Below are 19,261 nucleotides of genomic sequence, written 5' to 3'. Positions count from 1 at the left end.
TTGTCTTTAAAAGGAAACAATAGCCAATGTGTCTGGCAACTTTCTCTAAATTTGTAGGCCTATGTAAGCGAGGGTTTCATATGTTCTTTCCCCCAAACGGTGTTCATACATGTACCTACCAGTACATGTATGAGTCTGCACATACATGCACATAACTCTTGAATACAAATATTATTTAAAGTTTGGAAATTAGAAACGTGTCTATTATTTCAAATTTGTATCGAGCATTAACTGCTGCGTATAAAACAGAAATTTATCAGTATATCTGTATGTCTACAATTGTAGAGTCGAGCATGTACAAAGTATACCGCACATGCGTCAGGCCAAACCAACTACATTCACGTACATCAGTTCAGCAGTGTTAATAACAGATATTGACTGCTGGTTGCAGTGGTACAAGTCTAGTCTAAACAATTGGGCTTTTCAATACCAAATCAACTGTAGACTGACAGAGTCATCATGAGATGAACACAGGGACATAGGGCACTGCCTCCTTAAAAGGGCAAGATCTAGCCATTAGGTCCCTGAATGTTTTTCTCAAATTTGCAAATGCCGACTAAATTTTGCAACTAAAATGCAAATGCTCATTAAACACAAATAAAAATGTACAAGTACCGGTACTTGTTGACTAGTTATGTATATGCAGCAGCATACATGTTCCTTAGTTTTACACCTTAAAAAAGCTTAGCTTCAAGGACATAACACCAGAGTGGTAGTTGAGTCCTCAATCACATGTCAATCACATGTCAATCACAAGTCAATCACATGTCAATCACATGTCAATCACAAGTCAATCACATGTCATTCACATGTCAATCGTATGTCAATCACAAGTCAATCACAAGTCAATCACATGTCAATCACAAGTCAATCACATGTCAATCACATGTCAATCACATGTCAATCACAAGTCAATCACAAGTCAATCACATGTCAATCACATGTCAATCACAAGTCAATCACATGCCATTCACATGTCAATCACATGTCATTCACTTGTCAATCGTATGTCAATCACGTCATCTAAACTCATGTCCAGTGACAAGCTTTTCACATGTCCTTTGTCCTTGTTCATCCCTTGAAACTTGAAACTATCATTCGCCTTGTGACTGATTTGAGAGTGAATTGTGATATGATATAAGACTGACTTATTGTAACCCGACTAGCAATCAACTTGTGATCAACATGTGATTGACTTGTGATCGTCTTGTGATTGATTTGCGATTGACTTGTGCTATGACATAAGATTGACTTTATATTGTAACCCGACTTGAGATCAACCTTGATCAACTTGTGACTGACTTCTGATCAATTTGTGATCGACTTGTGATTGACTTATGATCACTTTGTGATTGGCTTGTAATCAACTCATGACTGACTTGTGACAACAACCCTGCATTCCAGTCCAAGCCACACAGATCTAAAAACAACAGACAAGCAGTACACTTTCAGTATAAAAAAAAATTAAAATTCAAACCGTAACCTCGCCTTCACTTTGCGACACTGGGATCATAGACCTGTCTCCTGGTGCCGTAGGACATTCCTGATTGGTTGGCGCCCTGGTTGGTACCCATCTGTAAACCAATGACACTCTGGCCGGCTTTAAGCGTCTCCTCGGAGAACTCCCGTTTGTTTTCCGTCGACGGCTTGGCGCCGAAGCTCGGCCCCTGAAAACCCTGGACCTGAGCCTGTGTCAGAAATGTGTAGTATGGCAAGTGAGTGGACACAGCAAGGTGGACAATTTGAAGTTTTACAACTCGACTCAAAGCGTTCGCAGGAATTTTCAGAAACAGAAGGATTTGGGGGTTAATAATTTATAGTAAATATTGTTACTCTGACCCATTTCAGATGTTGTGTTTATGGAACTAACAAGAAAAAAAAATGCTGTTCTTGTGGTTCCTTGAACCTACTTTATGAAGAAAAAGGAGCAAGTTATAGACATAGGGGAATTGTCAGGTCAGGGAACCAGACAGCTAGTAAGCTGGTGAAATTGATACAAAAATTTCACTTTTCTTGAAAATGACAGCACACCAGGTGCCATGATTTCCATGGGCGTCACGAGGGGGGGGGGGGGGCCAAGGGGGGCGCTTGCCCCCCCCCCTGGAAAAAGAGGGGGGGGAAGGAAAAAGAGGTGAGAAGCCATATTGCTGTTAATTTGATGGGGGGGGGGGGTTAGGGCAAATGCTCCCCTGCTCACGCTCGGAAAAAAATTAATTGAGAATATGGAAGTTATGGAATTTGGGGGAAAACTTTGATTTGGCCCCCCCCCCCCCCCTGGAAAAAATCCTGGCGACGCCCATGATGATTTCACAGGATGCTTGCGACTATTATTCACCTACATTTGTACAGTCAAGTAAGGTCTTTCATAATAATTTGGTAGTGATATTTGCAAATCTTGCTTATTACCTTTAAATGCATAATACAATACCTGCACATCTCATAGAAAGAGCGCAAAGTCATATTGCCAACATGTATCTTACATGTAAATCTTATTTCTAGTATAAAGGGACATTGCCTGATTCACACTTCCGTGTATCAATTGGTCCTTTCAGTGCCATGTACTTTACAAACAAAACCATTCTCCAGATCACACAACCTTGTGAGTACACATCAGTTTGCCCAGGTGTACTGGGTCAGTAAAGTTTGGAAAGCATAACGTGCTATGAGGATGCAGGGCTCAACGTTACAACAGGAAGAGTAATCTTTTGAATGACGAGGAAGGGTAAACCACAAAATCTGGGGTGGGCTGGCTAAAATATTTCCTCAGGTCTCAAGTCTGATAATTTGTGTACTTACCCTTCGTCCAATAGCTTCTAACCCTGTCAGCACCTAAAAAACGGAGAAAAAAAATCATATTGCAGAGAAGTTCAAGGAGTAAAATGAAGTCAACTACTACTCAAGTTTGTTTGCTTCAGAAGCACATAGAGACATTTTGTGTGTATATTGCGCTATATAGAATGGTTTATTATTATTACTCAGGGGATAGTTTATGAGTCACATTGTCTCAAAGTTGCTTCGGTCAGGATGTATTTTGATTAAAAAAAAACAATGGTGGATCTCTGCAAACTTTTTGAAATGATTTTCTGAGGAAAGTAATCCTTCTCAAGAAATCTTTCACGTCACATCACTGAATATTCCTTGAAGATGTAAACAAATATCTAGGCCAAAAAAATAAAAAATAGTTCAGCTTGAAAATAGATTAGGTAGGTAGGGAAATATTTTTTTTGCAATTTTTTTTGTGTGCGATCATATGGAGGCATCTGCGTGTAGTCAAGGGTAAAAGGTAGAAATGGATGCTTTTAGGTGTTTTTTTCTCATTTTTCCAGAAAGAAATTAGGGTAGGGGCTGTCAGAATAGGGTAGGTAGGGAAACCGATTTACCTTACCTTACCAATTTAATTATTTATTAATTTTGTTGCCTGGGGGGTGGGGGGGGGGGTGGGGAGGGAAGTAACTTACACTGTTCATATTACGTCCCTCGAACAAGTCAACAGTTTGAAAGAGATCTCGGGTGGGTACGCCATACGTCTCACATGCTGTCAAGAAATTACCAATGTTCTCCATCTATAACGGGAAAAATATGAACATTTTCCTATTATGTTGTTTTACTTATAACCCATTAGCACCTCAGTGTACTACATTATGTAAAAATGTATGTTTTAACTGATGAATCTGTAAAACCATAAGAGCGCTTGGGCGGTTTGGGGCGGTACATGATGGGATAACACACAACTTGGAATTTACTTAAGCCCTTTACACACTAGAGCCTCTCAACCCGGGTTGCACTCAACCCTGGGCGAACCCAGTGCTGCCCCAAGTTGAGTTTTTGATTTTTCAACCCCGCGTTCAACCCGCATCGTTTCACACTTGTTTCATGCAAATCAAGCTTATCATGTTCAGTTACTTCTGTTTTGAACATTGGCAAGAATTTCAACCTGGGTTGAAAATTTCAACCCTGGTCTGGAGCAGGGTTGAGTTCAACCAGGGGCGACATAAATCTCGGGGTTGATGCAGGGTTGACGCAGGGTTGAAATTCTTCAAGTGAGAAACAATGCATGTTTTCAACCCTGCGTCAACCCTGCGTCAACCCCGAGATTTGTTTAGTGTGAAAAGGGCTTTAAACATGTGAGACCCGCTAACCGAAACCCTAAAGTTGCAGAATTTTGGTTGTGGAATTTTGTGCCAACAACAAAATTGATTTCCAGTAATTCAAACTGTACGTAAAAATTGAGCAGAAAGCTTTGATGGAACTGGCATTTCTCGTGTGCTGATTTCGACAGTAAGAGATTATGTTTGTAAATTAAGAATGTTTACAATCGACTTCAGCTTGTTTTGGTTAGGGTAAGTCACATGTTTGCTGCAGACCATGGCAGGGCATGGCTTAAGTTTCAGGTAAAAAATCTATTTAGCTCAAACCATTTATTAAAGAAGGATATTTATACTTATTTAAAAAAAAAACTACTTCTGCAGTTTGAATAAAAAAGGTGTTTATTTGAAAAAGTAACAGCCAAGTATTAAATGTACATGTAATTCTCAATTCATTGTTATAACCGGCAAATATGGGACACAAAAATGTGCAATAAAGATAAACATTAGTCATAAAGGCCTCGCAAACACTTGACTTGGTTAAATGGGACTTTGAAATGGACCATTTAAAGTTGTTAAATGATGATAAGTAGTGTGAAGAACTACTCGACCATCGTATAGTTCGCTCATAAAACACACTACACTGACACTTAAATCACTAGACTTAACGCAGTCATTTCGTGGGTACTTCAGAGTACTTTTAAATTGTGCTTTTGGGGTGTAACTTTTTGGAACAAATGTTCTGACCATTTTGAACGCCATGGTGTTAGTTTCGTTGATCTTCTTGATGCTCCGTGGCTGCAGTATGTTCATCAACCTGTGAAGAAAAATGAGACAATAAGCTTGCTGTCTAGAAAATAAAATACAGACATGAACACTATAACCTTTTTCTTAACAACTTTTTCTTTTCCTTTATTTTATATAGTGGTGACTTTGTGACTTTCTGGTCAGTCCACTTTTTGTACTTTTCATTTGTTTGGCAGGTCCTTTGCTTTCACATAATCACTCTAGAAAATATAGGCTAAGCAAAAACAGGTTACCAACCAAAATACAATGTGCTGTATTCTGCACATAACTGGTTCTCACCTTCTTAGCTTATCACATATCTGCTTACATGTACTAATATTTTCTGCTCAACAAATTAGGCCCTAGTACACATTTTAAGCAAATTGCTTAGGTTATACATGTACAAAATGTATTTACTTGCACAGAACGATGCCATTCTTCAGGGCAGCAGAGAAGTTATCCCAGCCGCTTTCCACCGGTTCCAGTTCGTCGCCCACGATGGCTTCTATCCATGCTCTGCATTCCAACTCCTTGTCCAGGTTCTCCGCAAAGGTAGCCCTGGCCTAAACCAAAAAATACAATAATCAGAGCAAGTTGAGAAATAAAACTGGAGGGTTTTCCCTAAATCATCTAGCAAACTTTGTCAGCTGCAGTAAGTGTGTTATTCCACAGCCGCAGTCACTGCGTAATCCACTGTGTGTTGTCCATGTGGTGGAGCATACTGTGCATGTTGTAGCAATAGACGTTATGCATTAACAGCCATCTTAGAGGACAACTTTTGTTACTTCAATTCAGTAAGAATAAATGCACAATAAGTTCACTCGTGCATACATCCCAGCAGAACAAAGGCATTGCCCTAAGATGGCTGCCATACACAAGATCTATGGCCATGGCTCTAACATACATGAAGATTGGATGATTGGAAGATTTTGAAGATAAAGACCTATATATGTGGATATAAGAAAGGAGGTAAATTAGTAACATTGGGGAAGGAGTAAAAAAAAACCCACTTACAAGCTATGAATAATAACATGTTTGTGAAAAAAAAATTTTTTTAATGCTATATTTCTTAAAATATTTCTTTTAACATGGAATGTAGCAAGAACAAAAGAGGATGTTTTATTTGTCCCCAGTAACAGATAACACACACAAGAACTAAGAGGTATACTCAAAACATGTCAGACCTTGATATGTACAGTATTCTACTGCCCAACTGTTCCCATTGATTGCTTCAAGTCAAGTTCAAGTAGACTTTAGCATGCAGTTGTCCTTTTTTACAATGTGCAAATAATTAACTAAAATCACTTGACTTTGTGGCTGGTCCACAATGCCGGTCATTGTGGAGAAGTGACCCACAACACTTGACATACCAAGCTGACATGAAAGGTGCCCTTCCCTAGCCAAGGGCTATGTAAACATGTGACGTCACAAACTATAGGGCCTACCGTGAAACCCAGGACAGAAACCAGGAATTAAACTGTGGGAAGATATTTGTAGCTCTGGTACACAGAATACACATGCACACCAACATTAAGGTATGGGCTTATGGGGAACAGAAATTTCAATGAATTTATTTGAAAACATTTATTGCTTTTCTGCTGACACTCGGAATTACCAAAACAATGCAGCACTTTGTTCTTTTAAAACATTTAAGAAAAGTTGTGCCAGTTAATTAATACTGTGCTTTTACAGAGAACAATGGAGAAGGGGAAAAATGAATTTTTAATGAAAGTTAACTCATTGATATTCAAAATTGGTGTACATTGGAGGAGGGGGGTAGTGTGACAAACCCAAATGTCGGCACTATTGTTTTAGTGAAGTTCTTCATGAAGCACTTTGAAAATCTAGGATATGAAAGCCCAATTCATAAGCTTTCTTTTAGTACAAGAATCACTCAAAATCACTCATGTACTTTTCTAGTTACGGAATTTTTAACACAACCACCGTTTCAAAGTTCTGTCCATGGATCACCAAAAAGGTGTGCGTTCTTCCAGCAAAATTAAAACAATTCACGCACATCCCTATGTGATTTGTTTTCGTTTTGCTGAAAGAACACTGAACTTTTTTGTGATCTGTGGACAGAACCTTAAAACGGTGGTTGTGTTTAAAATTCCCTAACTTGAAAAGTACACGAGTGATTTGAATGATTCTTGTAAAGTACAAGTACAACAAAGTTTATGAATTGTGCTTTCATATCCTAGATTTTAAAAGTGCTACATGTTGATGCAGAACTTCACTAAAACAATAGTCCCAACATTTGGGTTTCGGGTTTTTTTACTCAGCCTGTACTAGTACACCTACATAATTTAACATTCAGACTTGTTTTCCCTTCCCAAATTTCTCTCCAAGGAACAAAAGGGAAGAACCCAGTAACCTTCACTCCACTATTGAGCTCAAGGTTGTAAATCACATGTCTGGTCATGGGGTCACATACAAACATAAAGCAGGAACAGCTACATGTACATATACATGTACCATAACTGTAAAACACTTCCAGACACACGATGGAGAACATTGTATTGCATAGTACAAAAGCCCACTGTAGAGAAACAAACAGTTTTAGTGCAAGAAAATCTTTTTAGTTAGGCCTAATAGGTGCTGAGTTTATGGTTTTAAGTTAAACAGCAATTCAAGAGAAAACAAAATCAAACGACAACATGAAACCCAAGAGCAAAATGAAACCAAATGAAATGACGCAAAGTGAAACAGAGCAGACTCAAACAAAAAAGTTTTTTAAACTTTATGTTTTTGGAATTTCCTTGCGCGCATCTATGGCCGACGTGAATGAAGGTTGATATTTATACTGAAAACTTGTGACAGGCACAGGCATTTCGAATGGGGTATAAAAAGGCAACTTCTTATAAGGCAAACAAAAATAGTTCTGCTTTCCAAATACTTGAAAATAGGGCAGGTACACGTACAGGTAGGCAGGTAGGCAGGCCAATTTGTTGGCGTACGATCATATGGAGGTGTTGTCAACAGGCATGCAACTTGGAAGAAACAAAAAACGAGGACACTCCAATCTTTACAAGACTTTGTACACTGTTTTTCAAGTTTTAATGGCATAAGTCTGAAGTGAGAAACGAGGAAATCAGCTGATCCGAGGAAAAGTTGCATGCCTGAGTCAAGGGTAAAAGGTAGTAGTGGATAATTTTCTATGTTTTTTCCTCGTTTTCCCAAACAAATTAGGGTACAGCAGTCAAAATAGGGTAGATACATGTAGGGTAACCGGAAGCAGAACTATTTTTTGTTTCGGCCTCAGGTGTATAATTAGTATAAAAAAATGTAAAATGTTAGATCTACAAATGTACATGTACATGTAGATCTACGTACATGGAGTTTCTTTGCTGTCAGTAGGAACATTTATGCCAAACCAAACATTGTGCTGAGAAGTTGTCACAGCCAATACATTGCCTGAATGTTGGTTCATGTTTATTTTGCAAAGTTAAATGAGACTGAATATGGGTCACTACAGTATGCATCTATGTAGGAAATCTGACAATTTACACACTTCTTGCAAGCATAAAGGGTACTTTATTTCTTAAACTTCAGGGTGCAATTGTTGAAAACGTGATGTCATGCAAAAAATCACAGATGGATAATAGCGCAGCGGGGTATTTGAACTGTAGGGGGCAGGTTTTTTCCTTGGAATGCCGGCCTGGACTGTTTCCAAGTTGCATGGCAAGGCCACATATTCTGTAAAGCTTGCGCCCACTGTTAGCTGTTCAAACTCAATGAACTTTAACAAATCCAGACTGCCCCAGTTGTGACTGTTCTGTGAACAGTTTTTTTTGTTGAAAGTTGTTTGGGATTTCTTTTGTTTGGTTAGTCCTTGAAATAACTTGGGTTTGTTGATACTGCGGATTACCTAAAAAACCATAAGTCTGGAAAAATGTGGGTGGATAGGGTTGAAAGAAATTATAATGTGCATGACTGTGCAAAGAATATAGCATGAAAAAAAGAAATTGATCGTATTACCTTTTTAAAAAAATATATTTGCATTTATAATAGGCCTAAGGCATACAAAAAAAACCCAGTTTCTCATCCCCGCCTGCTTCCTTTTTTCCTGCCCGCCTCTTTTTAAATTTTTTTAGTTCATACATAAATTACATTGTACAATATTTTTGCACATTGTTTGTTTCCAATAAAATTATAGCTATAGCCTATAAGATGCAGAAAGGGTCATGGCTCATTTGGACTGTTGGACACAATTTTGTATTCAGCAAAAGAGTTGAAAAAACGGAAGAATGCATCCGCCATCTTGGAAAATCCGCCATTTTTTTTGGGGGGGGGGGAAGTGGGGGGGGGGGAAACAACGCTCGTTATCAATACAAGTTTTGTAAGTTAAACAGAAAGAGGAAACACTGTCCAGTTCTCTTCTGACTTTCAAATTACAACATCCTGAACAATTGTGAAACTCTGCTCTTTGTTTCACTGAGACGAAGAGAAGGAGGAAGTGTAGACAATTGGAACATCCAGGTTTCCGTACGTGCTGGAAGTCTTTTCAATTATGAATGCTGAACTAGAAATGAGGTTCACTTCTGTCTGTCATGTTTACTACACAACAGGAGTATTAAGTGGACATTATCTGCAGCGGTCAGTTTTTAGAATGTCTTTCTAGTACAACTTGTGGGGCAGCAGGAATTGAGGCATATATTGGCCAAGTACAACTTGCTGGTAGTCACAGTCTTAATTAAACCTGTGATCTTGTCCCTTCAAAAAAATTTGCTTCAGTTTTCAGTTAATGATACACTTTTTTGACAAAAATGTCAATAATTCAAGTCAGCTCCTTGAATATTTCCACTATAGTGAGCATGCACGAATGTACTATGAAATAGTAATTTACAATTTACAATATTTGACAAAAATTATATGTTATTGTTGACCAATTTTGTTTTCTTTAAGTAGGCCTAGGCCTAGCTTAACAAAACATGTAACATCAAAATAAAGCATTACCTAGCTCTATTAAGCTGGAGCATTGAACTACGGTACCCTCCGTTCTAACGGAGGGTACCGTAGTTCAACGCTCCACTCAGTAGAAGCTAAGCATTAACATTACAAGCACCATATTGCACAAATACAGAAGTCCATCACAAGTCAACCTCAAGACTCAAGACAAAAAGATGAACAACGACAAAGGAATGCCTTTGTCACCAACACTCCCAGCATGTACAAGGATGTGTTCCTGTTCCTTTCTCCATGGTCCATGGTGACCGTTTTAGCCGATTTTCAACTAACTTTGACAGATTTTTAAAAATTTTTTTAGGGGTTTGACAAAAAATATGACAGAATGAGCTCTTTTGGCAGATTTCTGGCAGAATTCTGTAGAAATTGGTTATTTGACAGAAAAACAGCAAAGCTGAAAAAAAATGGTACATTTGTTAAAAAAAACTTAAATATTTTCAATCAAACAGTTGCATAATATAATAATGGGGCAGGTTGGCTGGTCTAGATGCTGAGGTTCACTGCGAACCGGATTTCGTCGTGACGCAACCGCGTTTTGCTTGAAATTTACGCGATTTCATAACATCTTCATGTGACTATAGATTGTTTATAATGTAATTTGAACCTTAATTAAGGCAATACTACAACATCTGCATGTGATTTTACGTGTTTAAAGTGTATTTCAAGTACGGAATTTGGCAGATTTTTGATAAATCTGACAGATTTTTGAAGTGCATTTAGCAGAATTTGGACATGACCTTACGGTCGCCCTGTGGTCACACCATATGGCCATTATAGATCAAGGAAAAGATTTTCATTTCAGACATGTCAAAATAACTTGTGTGACTTCAATTGACAATGAATGAATTGTGGGTACAAATGTATCTTCTTCTGACATGTCTGAGGTCAGTGAGGACTTGTTAGGTTTATAAATCTGCCATTATTTACACAGGATTAAAGCATACTCCAAGCGTAGTAAATGTCTTTCATCAAGTTCCCAACGACCTGTAATCTATGCTCTTTGAGTGACCCCCAAATAATCCTCACCTTTCTCTCCAACTCAGCTGAATAGCCATACGCGCGGCCTTTATTCATCGGCATGTTGCCTGACTGTTGAGTGTTGTTGATGACGAAACTCTAAAGAAAATACGTGGGCTAAGTCCAAAAGAACTGCAGTTTCGGCTGTAATATGCCCGGAGTTCAACTACGGTCAGAGTTGGAGGAAATATAGACGTCAACTATCACTGTTCTCGTGACTTGATGTGCATTAAATATGACGTAGAATTTCAGTAGTACAGTTGAGCATGCATGAGAAACGAATCCACATGTGTCGACTCGTCGACGTCTTATACATTGCATAGATATCTGTGAGTGTGACCCAACGTGACCCACGTACGTTCATGCGTTTAACTCGAAGCAGACGACTATTTCATGAAATTTAGGACAATATGCGCTTTGCACCGCGCTAGATCCAAAGTCAAGGATTATATTGATGGCGTACTTATCAAAGGAAGACTTAGGAAGTTTGACCATGAAGTACATGACTTTGTAAATAAAATGAACAACAAATGTCACATGCAGCAGCAAAAGTACTCAATGTACTTTATTTAAACTCAAGCCCCCAGGAATTAACACACACGATTTTGTTATTTTTGGGTAATGGTTATCTTAAAACGATGAGCGAATATGATGCTTAAAAAGTTGACTTAAAGGTTTGGATGAAGGGATTATGCAAGTAGAAAAAGAGCACACATCAATTAATGACATCATGTGATCCCGGCCCCGGCCCTCTCCGCCCCTCCCCCAAAGGCCATCCATGCATCAGCCGTCGTCGATACATTAACCTAGAAGTTAGTATGACGTCAGGGGTTAGGTATTTCACCTTTGGTTTGCGTTTGCAAGGTCGCATTCTACAAACTTCGACACTGCATATGATCATGAATAAGGTACATCAATGAGCCTGGCTCTCAGTTTTTTAAACTCATGATCATTCAGATTCTTTGGCAGAAATGTCAACTTTTCATGTGACATCCATGTCATTTTGAATTGTCATCTTTCCTGAATCATCAGTTTCCACCGTATACCCTCAAAACTTTCATAATGTTCCTCCATATACCATATCAACCACTCGTGAACCTTTCTTGCCCCTTGACTTTACCTTTAATCGATCTTTCAAGCCCATGATTTAAATACACAAAGAATTATACGCCGACATACACATGATTTAATTATATTGAAATATTTTTTTTGTTAATTCCTTTACCAAGTTTTTTTTTGTAACAGCTGTCATCTCAAAGTAGGATATTTGAAAAATTGACATAACTAAAAACCGCACTTTGCTCACTTTTCATGTGACATCCATGTTTGGTGGTGGGAAATGTAACTTTTGAATCCAAAATATAACAAAAATATAAAAAAAAATTGAAAGTTTTAAATTCTATCTGACATCAACAAGCCTCCTCGATAACTGAGCGTACGCGCGTGTACGCGCTGATGGGGTCAGAAATGTCCTTTCCAAGTTTATTGGGGGTAAATTTGGGGTCATGTTTTGTCCAGTTTCTATACCCTAAAAACTTCCATCTGTTCCGCCATCTGCCCAGAGCAACAATTCAAGTTTAAGCCCAATGAACCTATTTTTTCCTCTCGACTTCAAACCTTTCTACGTTACATTAAGGAACTTTTAACCATAAACTAAGAATTATACACCGATACAAATAACATTGATTTTGAAAGATTTCTGCTTTTTAATTTCTCTATCAATTGTTAACACCATAACAGCAATCACGTCAAAGTGCGATAATTGAAAAAAAAATTGACAGAACTATCCAGGGAAATTTGAACCAAATGGGAAGGAAAAAAATTCGCTTAATCATCAAGGATATTTTCTATGCAGTCAAATGTTATAAAACTGTTAATGATTGTTCAAAATATATGTCTAAATGCGAGAATTGTGTGAAAACATTAATTGGGTTGGACTGATAATGATGATGAAATAATAAAAAAAAAATTCATTCATGTACGGTGAGGACATTTTGTTTGAAGTAAAATGAAACAAAGAACTCCCGATCCTGTTCAGTAGTTTTGATTCCAGCACCATTCTTGTGAACCAAGGTCAGGGGTTAAGATAATCCGCTGGTTCACCTTGTGGGAAATAGAGCCCCCGACTTTGGTTCGCTAACATGGCGCTGGAATCAAAACTACTAGACCGAATCAGGAGTTAATTTGGTATCATTTTCCTTCCAAATGAAAATCCTAGCCATATAGTGTTAGTAGGTCTCTGCTTAGTGGAAGTACGAGGTTGTGTGTTTTCTGGACCACCTATATATGTATTTTTTTTATAAGACAAACTAATATATCGATATATCGACCTTTATCAAATTGTCGATTTTAACTGACGTGGTTTCTTAAAAGACTTGTTACTGACTGGGCTTAGATTTATGAAATTCCCCTTCTTGTCTTAGTATTACCGGTTGCCCAAGTTTGTGTGGAGAATGAACTACATGTATGATCTTTTCAGAAGTTGTTGCATATTGGTTTTGACTATGGTAATGCCGAGCACAAAATCTTTAGCTTTAAGATGAACAATAAAATGTCACTGTTGTTACATCGGTTCGGCATCACATCTCTCTTAAACTTTTTAATAAAAGCCTAATTAAACACGAAATTTGGGTAAACAGTGATCTCCTCGAAATTTGACGTGTATTTCTGAAGTATTTATTCTTTAATAATTTTGGAACAATTTATATCTTAAATAAGAAGTAGTTTTGCTTACAGTTTTATGAATATTTCCGTTTTATAGATGTCATGCAAAAACCCAACACAATGGCACACCTGGAAAATTCGCGATTACAAGCCAACGGATATTAATGCCCGTTATCATGCGTCTAGACAAGTCCGCTCAGTTCATTGTTTAATTTTCAAATTTGTCTTCTCCACCTGACGTCCCAGTCCATAGGGGGTCTGCCCAGCGGCGCTGGCACCCTTGTTCGAAACAATCTGAAGCCCGCTAATATTTTGGCCCTCCTTGAGTTGCTCCTCCGTAAAGTCCCGGTGCCGACTCTCCGTGGCCCCAGGTGTCGGCCCATCGAATCCCTTCTCCCGGGCCTGCAATTAAAAACGAAGAAGACACTCCTTGTTTAGTCGATTAAAATGGACCGTGTGATACCATTTTGATTCCCCTTAGATAAAACAACTTAAATCTCCATATGTGAATAAATGATGCACATAAATACGTACCTTACGTCCGAGCGCATGGATTGCATTAACCACCTGGAACAAAAACAACAATTTCATCAAACTGTTTATAAAAGGGACGAAGATCATATTTGTTTGTGTCGTCTAAGAGCTACATAGGCTTTTGATATTGTGTTTGCACCCGTGTAGGGTCAGAACTCCGAAAAGGAACATAATTGAAAACGGCTTATTTTCACAAGCTCTTTTCGACATGTGAGATGCTTGTGAAGGTCGCGGATTCGATTCCCACCCGAGCAGCTTTGCTCACAATCTCTCAGAGATAACTGAGCATACACAGTTATTATGACATTTATATTTGACTTCAATTCTTATTCCCTGGCAAGTGCTTCTACATGTCACTTGGTGGTCGGTCGGTTGGTCTGTCTGTCTGTATATCTCCGGAAATTGACCAAAAGTATGGTGTTCTGTGTGTGCTTTCGGTGTCGCATTTGTTTTCGGCTTCGCTCTTTTCGGCGTCGCATTTTTAAGCTCTGGCAGGGATCATTGAGTGGTCGGGCACAACCCGACCACTCTTTGGATTTGTTGCGATTAATCTTTCTTTCTTTCTTTCTTTTTTTTTCTGCATAGCAAGTTTCCGCGGGTTTTCTCCTAAACGGTATATGATATGAACTTGTAACTTAAAACATATATTGACCCTCACTCAGAGTGGTGCATATTACACTGACGCCATAATGACGTCATCGGGTGTCAAATTACAAGCGATTTTTGTAAAAAAAATGACAGTTTTCTTTCATCTATAACTCTTCAACAAAATGATCAATTATGCTCCAATCTTGTAAACAGATAGACCATAAATTGATAAACATTTTACGTGAACTCACTTGACCTTTACTTCCGGGTCTACCGGAAGGTCATAGTTAGGTGAATTCAAAATGAAGACATTAGCCTGAAATCGAAACAAAGCACAATTTCTTCCAAACGGTTTACGGTATGATCATAAAACCTTGTGTGAACTTGTACCATGTTACGAAGATGTTATAACTGTTGTTACGTCATCATGACGTCATCAGGTATCAAATTACAAGCGATTTGATTGCACGATTTGACAAAGTACTTTGACCTATATCTCTGGAACTAAATAGAGTATCGTGTTCATTTTTTCGTGAGGTTGTAGACGGTGCCTTGAGCAACATTTCTTATTCCCGGGCACAAAACTGCTTGACCTTTACTTCCGGTGTTACCGGGAGTGCAATAGAAACTGAATCTAACTCTAAAACGGAAGCATTTTACTACAGACAAATACATTATGGAAGTGTTAAGTGAGGAATGCCAATCACAAAAACATTATTTTGACGTCATCCACGATAGGGCGCCCTCCAGCGGCATATAGAAAACAGTTTAATCTTTTAAAATATTAAAACCCTCAATCAAATTTTTATGATATATTGCCCCTATATATCCCGTGAGCAACCGCAAATGAATTTGCAAGGTTTCATAATCATGACGTCATCAGACCAGAAGTTACTGTAGGGAGAATTCAACAATAACCATTTTATTTTAAATTTAAATCCATCATATGATCCCTGTCTCATGACTTTGTTTTTTGCCCCCCAAAAATGACATCTGTTACACTTAATATTGACCTTTTGCTTCCAAATACTGTGACATCATCAAACTGGAAATTAGCTGTTATAGTTACATACACTTAATTTCCATATTTTCATGCGTTATTTTTACTTAATGATAAACAAGAGTCCTCCCTTCCCTGTTTGGCTGATGACGCCATCAAACCGGAAATAACTTGTACGTGTACCCAACTGTTTACTGAAATTTATACTTTTTGTACAAAATAATTGGTACTGGAAATGTTGAAGTTCTTGGTCCTTTTTTTCTGACATAAACATTTTCATAACTTAATTGGACAATGTCTAATGAAATGGTTGTCTACCCGACCACTCTGCGTGTGTAACAACAAACGCGAACCTCTAGTTCTGATTGATTTCATGCAAGACTTTCATGTAAGACTTCTTGCAACACGGCCAAAGCTTACTGTGCACTCGCACTTGTTATTGGCACAGGTGATCATAATTCGTTTGCTTTTTGTGTATATTTGTTTCTGTCTGAGGCTTCAAAAATGCTTAAAATCGCAAAACCCTATTATGTTTCAGCTCAGCGGTTAAATTGTATATTTTGAGGAAAAAAATAAAGTCCATTGAGCTCGTTTCGAGCAAGATTTTTTTTCTTCACATTCTAGTCTTCGCATAGATGTTTTAATGAGGCCAATTTGTTTTACTTAAACAAACTAACAGTGTGCTGTCCAAAGCCTTACCTGTGGCATATTCTGACCTTCAAACAGGTCCATCGTTTGGAACATATCAGCTTTATTGCATCCGTACGCCTCAGCAAACGTCAAAAAATTGCCGATATTTTGCATCTACATGGTGATGAGTTTGAGAAGCAAAAATTTCATTCATCAGGGGCGGATCCAGGATTTTCCAAAAGGGAGGGGGGCGTGAAACTTTTTACAAACTTGTGTGGGAAGTTTTGTTGTGGTGAAACATTAACTCGTGAACTTTAGAAGCTCTCTGGTGCATTTTAGAGCAAATCTGGGGGTCTCTGCGGCAGATTTTTCCACAAAATTCAGAGGAGATTTTTAAATATTTTTAACAAAAAATACTGAATAGTCATTTCACAAACATTACAACTTCCTAAACAGGAAAAGTATATGGATTAAAAGTAAGTTTCAAGTTTCAAGAACAAAAAAATCTGATTCCTATCACATTCCTGTCGCGCCATGAAAGTTATCGAGAATGTCCATCAAAACTTTTAGATAAAACTTTGCCTTGTCTAATAATATATGAAAATATATTTAAGGTGGGTTATTCTTTAAAATAATGGAGAATTGAAGTCGTCCGCGCCACTTTGCTCAAACAATGACAATGTTAGTTACCGTCAGCCGCCGGCCGCAGCGCTGGCCGTATATCGCGTCGCGCACACGGCGCACTATGGTGTGAAAACAGCACTGTGTATTGTGTGGGACCCGGACAAAGCCATTCGTACCGTGACCGAAAAGTTTGCAGAAACACGCTACGGTGTATCACATACGAGCGGAACAATCTCGTTATAAATATTAATTTTAATGGAAAACACATACACAGAAAAGAGAGATCACGTTCTGCATGGAAATTAATTTGAAGAAACTCTCTCCATCCATCGATGTTCGTTTGGTGTTTTCTATGATCCAATTTCAAGTTCAACGCACGAAACTGTTGCAGCGTATATATAGCTCGTATTTGTAGTCACTGGTTCTGGTCCTACATCATAATAGCTTTCATTCTGTTGGGAACGCGGTGGGAACCTGTGAATTGGGATGGCACTGCACTGCACTGCCGCATGCCGTACGTACGGAACATCGTACAGCGGCATGGCTTTGATGTGATGACACATGCGTCAGAAATACGGGCTTTTCCCCTCAAGATTGAGCATGTCCAGTTGAAATTAAGAATAGCGCGTGTAACATTTTTTTCTGAGGAAAAAAGGAGGGGCGTGCGCCCCCACGCCCCCCCCCCGGATCCGCCCCGTGTTCATACTCAATTAATTGAAAAAATAGTAAGTCCACAATCACAACATCAACAGCTACTTGAGGAAAATAAAGGGGGACTTACCTGTTTGAATGCCATCTTACTTTCATTGATCCTGCGGACAGAGCCCGGTTGCAGCTTGTTAGCGAGCCTTTCAAAAACGAAAAGATTTTAGCCGATTAATGATGCAATTCGGTGACTTCAAAATTAAAAATTGGAGTGTATCAAACTCTCAGTATGGAAGTGGTGTCATATACAAGCTAAAAGGGTGGAAGAGCACAAGGGATGCACTCATTCTTAGACTATGCTACGGTGGGGAAGTCTGTCGGGACGTACTTGCAAAGGATGATTCCGTCTTTGAGACCCTCTTGAAAGTTGTCCTGTATAGGTTCCCCAACGACTGCCTCAATCCACTCTCTGGCCTCCTGCTCTGCAACTGGATCGTACTTGCCAGCTTTCTGTATATTGTGGAATATATTGTGGAATATATGAAATCAGCAAATGTCTTTCTGGTATGAAACCAAGGATCTCCTCAAAAGTATCACTTGCACTGCAGCTCCGGGAAGGCGACAGAGCAGTTCAGTAAATGCGAATGTACATATCAGACACGTCATGAGCTGCTGCTGGAAAAGTGAATGTGATACATCCCTCACATGTGACATCTAAGGAGTTAAAAGAATTACAGACCAAGTAAGGGACCACCACCTAAACGACCTTGTATATAAAAATACACAATGTGGTCGCGTCGGAAACAAGTTGGATGTTACAGATTTTCCTCGTAAATGAAAGATGCATGAAAGATGCGTTCCCCGAGAATTTTTCAAATTTTTGATCTTTTGAAATTATAGATGTTTTAAATTTCTATTTTGCCAGCAATTAAAAGTCAATCACTTTTGAATGAGACATCGAACAAAAATATTCAGCGCGACGTTTTGTTATTGAATTCTCTCTTCACCTAATTTTTTTGCTTCAAAATTAATGTCGGCTGATGACTGCAAATGGTGCCCGACTAAACTTAGTGCAAATATATGGGAGTCCAGAGAGGTCACATAAAGCTTATTCTCGCCGATGATAACCTCATCTAAAAACACGTTAAAATTGTGCAGCAGCAGGATTCCAGTCAAACCAGTGAGTTTGGCGGTTTTGAGACATCATCTTTCATTGACAAAGAAAGTTTTTCATTTTGCCGACGCGCATGGCTACGGCGACGCGCGCGCATACCAGAAACCGGAGACTTTTTTGGGCCTAATCAACCACCTGCAAACTATCTTCCTAGCTTTATCAATGTCTGCCCAAGCTTACACCCCACCTACCTTGTCCGCCAGCTCGGCAGTCATTCCGTAGTCCTTTGGTCTTTGAGCCATGATTGCTGGTGATTCTGGTGCTGAAAAGTCACTTCAAAAACAGACTGCGTTCTACTCACAAGTCGACAGGATATTGTCTGTAAAAGCACTAGCGCCAGCGAAGTCAGCCTGGCCCGTTTACGTATAAGCCCCTCCCTTTTATGGACACTGACCACTGAATTAGTATTCTGACGTCATTTTTACATCCACTTGTACAGTGGTTAGCCTTCATACCGTGCATAAAATATTCCATTCACCATATGTTTGTTGCATTTTAATCCATGCAGCCCACGTTCGGATATCCCGCATAATAGTATACCACAAAATA

At 38.8% G+C, this 19,261-nt stretch overlaps 2 protein-coding genes across 3 annotated transcripts; both read right to left on the bottom strand.

Annotated features, from left to right (window-relative positions):
• Nucleotides 1-949: 949 nt before the first annotated feature.
• On the bottom strand, nucleotides 950-11,188 carry LOC119738290 (myophilin-like). The gene is made up of 6 exons (XM_038213130.1): nucleotides 10,863-11,188; nucleotides 5,289-5,434; nucleotides 4,833-4,902; nucleotides 3,459-3,563; nucleotides 2,797-2,829; nucleotides 950-1,688 (listed from the first exon to the last, which is right to left on the bottom strand). The coding sequence occupies exons 1-6, from the start codon at nucleotides 10,914-10,916 to the stop codon at nucleotides 1,491-1,493; spliced, it is 606 nt and encodes a 201-aa protein (XP_038069058.1). The 5' UTR covers nucleotides 10,917-11,188; the 3' UTR covers nucleotides 950-1,490.
• A 2,431-nt stretch (nucleotides 11,189-13,619) lies between these two features.
• On the bottom strand, nucleotides 13,620-19,094 carry LOC119737716 (calponin-1-like). Of its 2 annotated transcripts, XM_038212264.1 has the most exons (6): nucleotides 18,904-19,094; nucleotides 17,927-18,048; nucleotides 17,675-17,741; nucleotides 16,339-16,443; nucleotides 14,052-14,084; nucleotides 13,620-13,919 (listed from the first exon to the last, which is right to left on the bottom strand). In XM_038212264.1, exons 1-6 carry the CDS (start codon nucleotides 18,952-18,954, stop codon nucleotides 13,719-13,721), a joined length of 579 nt encoding a protein of 192 aa, XP_038068192.1. In that variant the 5' UTR covers nucleotides 18,955-19,094; the 3' UTR covers nucleotides 13,620-13,718. The 2 variants fall into 2 exon arrangements, with proteins under 2 accessions (XP_038068192.1, XP_038068193.1); XM_038212265.1 differs by lacking the exon at nucleotides 16,339-16,443.
• Nucleotides 19,095-19,261: the final 167 nt, after the last annotated feature.

Source organism: Patiria miniata, unplaced genomic scaffold, assembly GCF_015706575.1.
Source record: "Patiria miniata isolate m_02_andy unplaced genomic scaffold, ASM1570657v1 HiC_scaffold_3, whole genome shotgun sequence".
Classification (NCBI taxonomy): domain Eukaryota; kingdom Metazoa; phylum Echinodermata; class Asteroidea; order Valvatida; family Asterinidae; genus Patiria; species Patiria miniata.
The sequence above is the reverse complement of the archived record's forward strand: the minus strand, read 5'-3'. Positions and strand labels throughout refer to the sequence as shown.

Coding starts and splice junctions, on each gene's coding strand:
- LOC119737716 (XM_038212264.1), bottom strand. CDS start 18,954: ATGGCTCAAAGACCAAAGGACTACGGAATGACTGCCGAGCTGGCGGAC. Junction 18,049..18,903: donor CTGCCGAGCTGGCGGACAAG/GTAGGTGGGGTG, acceptor CACAATATACAG/AAAGCTGGCAAGTACGATCC. Junction 16,444..17,674: donor GTAAGATGGCATTCAAACAG/GTAAGTCCCCCT, acceptor ATCACCATGTAG/ATGCAAAATATCGGCAATTT.
- LOC119738290 (XM_038213130.1), bottom strand. CDS start 10,916: ATGCCGATGAATAAAGGCCGCGCGTATGGCTATTCAGCTGAGTTGGAG. Junction 4,903..5,288: donor AATGGCATCGTTCTGTGCAA/GTAAATACATTT, acceptor TTTTCTTCACAG/GTTGATGAACATACTGCAGC. Junction 3,564..4,832: donor ACACCATGGCGTTCAAAATG/GTCAGAACATTT, acceptor TTCCCGTTATAG/ATGGAGAACATTGGTAATTT.